Source organism: Cebus imitator, unplaced genomic scaffold (assembly GCF_001604975.1).
Source record: "Cebus imitator isolate Cc_AM_T3 unplaced genomic scaffold, Cebus_imitator-1.0 Scaffold343, whole genome shotgun sequence".
NCBI classification, from domain to species: domain Eukaryota; kingdom Metazoa; phylum Chordata; class Mammalia; order Primates; family Cebidae; genus Cebus; species Cebus imitator.
Genome location: NW_016107658.1, coordinates 936,456 through 941,413, shown reverse-complemented (window position 1 = coordinate 941,413; position 4,958 = coordinate 936,456). Strand labels below are relative to the sequence as shown.

Genomic DNA, 4,958 nt, shown 5'->3' with positions numbered 1-4,958 from the left:
ATCCACTGTGAGCTTATCCCCACCTCAAAATTTCTTCTGGAGAGGTAGTGTTCTTTCTTGCCAAGGCTAATCTTTCCAACTATACTCTGGATCTCACCCTCTTCTCCCCTCTCTCATACATTTCTCTCTCTCTCTTTTTTGAAAATCTAATTATGGTATAGTTTCTATACCATAAAATTCGCCCATTTGAAGGGTACAATTTGTGCTTTTTAGTATAGCCACAAAGTTATGCAACCATCACCGCTAATTCCAGAACATTTTCATCATCCCCAAAAGAAGCCCCATCCACATTAGCAGTCTTCATTTCCTCCCAACTACCCTGTCCTACCCAAGACGATCACTAATCTACTTTCTGACTCTGTAGGTATGCCTATTCTGAATGTTTCACAAGTGGAATCATAAAATACATGGCCTTTGGTGTCCGGTGTCTTTCAGCATGACGTTGTCAAGGTTTATCCATGTTGTAGTATGTATCAGTACTTCCTTTTTACAGCTAAATAGTATTCCAGTAGGTGAATGTACTACGTTTGCTTTATCCATTCATCTTCTGAAGGACACTTGGGTTGTTTTCACTTTGGGGCTATTAGGAATAATGCCGCTGTATACATCATGTACAAGTTTTTGTATAGACATATATTTTCATTTCTCTTGGGTGTATAACAAGGAGTGGAATTGCTGGGTCATATGGAAACTATGTTTAACACTTGAAGAACTGCCAAAGAGTTTTCTCCAAGTGTGGTACCATTTCACATTCCCACAAGCAATATAGTAGGATTCCAACTTCTCCACTTCCTTGTTAACACTATTGTCCATCTTTTATTATGGCCATCTTAGTCGTCTCCCCTCTTTTGTATATTTTATTCTGTGTACTTGCCCCTGTTCTGTCTATAAATATCCTTAAGCTAAATGAACATTTCCTGACCCTGCTACTCTCCCAACACTATTGACTACACTTTTCTAATATTTGCTCCCTTGGTTTCCGTGACACCACTTCTCTGTGTACTCCTATTTCTTCCCTGGTTTGTCTTTTTCTCTTCCCATATAACCTAGACAGCATTCCGTAGTGCTCTGTCCTTTGCTAGTCTCTCTCTCCTTCTCTCTCTCTCCCTGACAATCTCATACTCTCTCACAACTTCAGTTACATTCAACACAATTATTAGCATCTCTTATGCTTATATGCTGCTTTACAATTTACAAAGCATTTTTTTTAATATATTGTCTCACTTAATTGTCACAACAACCCTGCAAGTGAGTAGAGCAGGCATTCACTAATATGACCCTTGTCTTACAGATGAGGAATCAAGATCAGAGGGTTCAGAAGCTCAAGGTCTCAGAACTAGAAAGTGTCAGAACCAGCATGAGGGTCGGGCACAGTGGCTTATACAGAGTGCTGAAATCCCAGCACTCTGGGAGGCCAAGGTGGATGGATCACCTGAGGTCAGGAGTTCAAGACCAACCTGGTCAACAGGGCGAAACCCCATCTCTACTAAAAATACAAAAAATTAGCTGGGTATGGTGGCGAGTGCCTGTACTCCCAGCTACTCAGGAGGGTAAGGCAGCAGAATTGCTTGAACCCAGGAGGCAGAGGTTGCAGTGAGCCGAGATCACACCATTGCACTCCAGCCCGGGCAACAGAGCAAGACTATGTCTCAAAAGAAAGAAAGAAACAGCATGAGGACCCAGGATCATCTGAATTCAAGTCAGTAAGTGCTCTGGCCACTGCTTTCCTGAAGCCTTTCCTAATCACCCCCTGTGGCCATAGACTGTTCTTCCCTCTAGCGTCCATGAACCTGTTTCACAGAATGCATTATTCTGCCTTGAGGTGGACTGTGTGCATCTCTTATTCAAACCTATGCTCCTTGAGGGCAAGAACCATATCCTATTTCTCTTTCAACCTCCAAAGCTTCTAGAATCGTGAGAGCTGAGCTTATAAAAGGTAACCAAGGCTGAGCTCCGTGGCTCATGCCTGTAATCCCAGCACTTTTGGAGGCTGAGGCGGGTGGATCCCAGCTACTTGGGTGGCTGAGGGAGGAGAATTGCTTGAACTCAGGAGGCGGAGGTTGCAGTGAGCCAAGATTGCGCCATTGCACTCCAGCCTGGGCAACAAGAGCGAAACTCTATCTCAAAAAAAAAAGGTAACCAAGAATGTTTGTAGCACTGAATTGATCATCACCTGCCTATTTGTTGTGGGAATCTCAGCTTCATCTCCTTCCCATTGGAATGGCTGATTCACAGCACCAGGGCTTTTTGTGCTCTAACATGTCTCAAAACCCTCCAGAAAGATTGAGCTCAGGTGGCTGGTAAACTAGATAATACCCTTGTTACTTTAAGTAGAGATTATTGAGTCCCCTCCCGGCAAAAATGCATTTGAATTGCTCCAGTTCTCTAGTTTGTTTGGTAGTTTAGATCAGAAATGGGTCCATTTGCCTCACTGTTTGAATGGAGTTTCCTGGGGCAAAAAACCTCTTTTCATCAATTCCAAGATCATGACCCTATCTTTCTAAAACCCCGGATGAAATTTCCTCAGTCTTTACTGAGAATCTAAGAATGGCACAAAAAGTTTCTGCCCCAGAGATCTTTTCCTAAGAGTGTTCAACATGCTGTAATACCTTTCCTAATCCCTAACTCCGCAAGCTCAATTTACTAGAGGAAAATATACTTACTTGGGGTGGGAGGTAGCTATTTTAGAAAACTCATTGTCCCACATTGGTCTCCCAAAGGAGGTTTTCTGTTTCAGACCTGTCAGGATGTCAGTGGCCTTGTCAAAGTTTAATGCTGCATGACCAACCTGGATTCAGAGGAATAAAAGTTAGAAAAACCAAGTCCTAATAGCTGCCTCTTCTTTCCTCCACCTTTAAACCTGGGTGTGAGTGTGAGAGCAGGTAGGAAATCATAAGAAATAACTTCTAATCCATATGCACTATCCTTTGTCTGATATTCATCTTATGTTTAGCAGGGGAATTGGTGTGTTATTTAAACTCACAATATTGCTGTCCCATCCAGTGAGGAAGAGACGGTAGTTTAGAAAACCCACTTTGCCTAATTCTTCCATCTCCTGTTCCAGGGAAGTCAACAGGTCGTTGAACCAGGAAAAGGCACCTGTCTCCCTGCAGATCCAGTAGAAATAGATCTGAAATCGGCAAGAGAGAGCATAGCCTTACTAAGTGACCTTAAACATCGCATTTACAAAGCAGCAAACTTTAGGGAGCAGGAATGTTCAGGGTTCTGACAATTTTCCTTATGAAAGAGGCTTCCAACATCTTTGGGTCAGGGTGATTTTAAACTGCAAATTGAAAAGAACACCCTGCTCTTATGATAAATCTGTAGAAGTGGATGTCCTGGCTAAGACAAGTGATCCCTTATTCTCGTAACTCCAGGGAGAGTTTGCTCCCTTATCAATTGTAAAGAGCTTAGCCCAGAAAGGCAATAGACTTGCCAGACCCAGATCAGGTGAAAAGTGATATACAGGATTATACCTTTTTTGTTTTGAGGTTGTGGTCTGCACACTGGAATTTGTACCAGATGGATTTCAAGATAGAAGCAAAGGGGGTGACCCCAATTCCTGCTCCAACCAGCACAGCCACTTCATACTGGAAAACATCCTCACTGGCTGTGCCAAAGGGACCATCCACTTCAATCCTGGCAGAATATAGACGACAACGGGCAACTGAAGACTCCCCTCCACTTCCAACCTCAAACATCCTCCCAGAGATATAGTTGTTCCCATGACTGGCTTCTGCCTATTTATTTTAATCTTAGTCTATTGTACTAAACTTAAGGTTCAACAAAGAATTGCTTTCTCTTTTCTGCCAGTCTGCATCCTGGTCTGAGACTCTGCTTGTATCAAGGACCTACCTGGGAATTGTTGGATATTGTTGTTCAAAAGCCCTTATGAGATTTTCTGTCCAGTCCCCTGCTGCTCGGATATGAATGGAGAAGAAATCTTCCTCTGGAGCAGAGGTCAATGTAAAAGGATGCCATTCCAAGAGAGAGATTGAGGGGCAATTAACAAAGATATACTGTCCCACTTCCATGCTGAAGCCACGCTTGTTCATCTGCAGTTCTACAACTTTGGATGGGTGCATGACAACCTGTGAATTAAGCACATAGACCAAAGAAAGCAAACTCTAATGGCGACAGGGCCAGACAGATAAAGCAAATGAGTGAAGCTGGAGGGCTGGTGACGATGGTGAACTACAAACACAAGTCCTCATTAAAGAGGACAGTAGCTGCTTAGCTCCAGACAATGGTTGCAAATGGAACCATGGCAGTGTTATCAGGTTTTCTGATTCTTCAAGAGAAGCAAGAAATTGCTTTTAAAAACTCAAACAGAAGCTTCCATCCAGATTTTTAAATGCTGGCAACCAATTCAACGTTATAAACAAACATTGTGTACACCAAACAAAATGTATCTGTGGAGTAGATCTGGCCCAGGCTGCCCGTTTGCAACCCCTGACATAGACTTATCCTGATGATTTCTGCGAAACCCCTCTTTCCCAGTTCCGTCCTGCACTGGAAGAACTAAGGTATGTCAAATCCAAATTCTCTTTTTTTTTTTAGAGAGTCTCTCTCTGTCGCCCCCAGGCTGGAGTGCAGTGGCACAATCTCAACTCACTGCAGCTTCCTCCGCCTCTCAGGTTCAAGCCATTCTCTTGCCTCAGCCTCCCAAGTAGCTGGAATTACAGGCGGGCGCCGCCACGCCCAGCTGATATTTTTCGTATTTTCAGTAGAGACAGGGTTTCACCAAGTTGGCCAGGCTGGTCTTGAACTCCTGACCTCAGGAGATCTGCCCTCCTCGGCCTCCCAAAGTGCTGGGATGACCACCCAGCAGGCCTGGCCTCCAAGTTCCTCTTTATCCCCCTCAGGGTGACAACATAAAAGTTTAGTTCTATAGTCTAATAGAAGAAAACTCTTATCACAGCAAGAGAAAAGTGCATACTCTTTTTTTTTTTTTTTTT

The 4,958-nt window shown here is 43.4% G+C and overlaps 1 protein-coding gene across 2 annotated transcripts in view; it reads right to left on the bottom strand.

Moving 5' to 3' along the window:
- The window catches only part of NOX1 (NADPH oxidase 1), a 25,101-nt gene that overhangs the window by 1,670 nt on the left and 18,473 nt on the right, over window positions 1–4,958 (bottom strand). For both annotated transcript variants that reach the window (XM_017505866.2, XM_017505867.2), the window contains 4 exons: window positions 3,856–4,091; window positions 3,477–3,639; window positions 2,984–3,130; window positions 2,664–2,788 (listed from right to left, as the gene is read on the bottom strand). In XM_017505866.2, coding sequence (XP_017361355.2) covers window positions 2,664–2,788; window positions 2,984–3,130; window positions 3,477–3,639; window positions 3,856–4,091 — 671 coding nt within the window. The remainder of the gene's footprint in view (window positions 1–2,663; window positions 2,789–2,983; window positions 3,131–3,476; window positions 3,640–3,855; window positions 4,092–4,958) is intronic.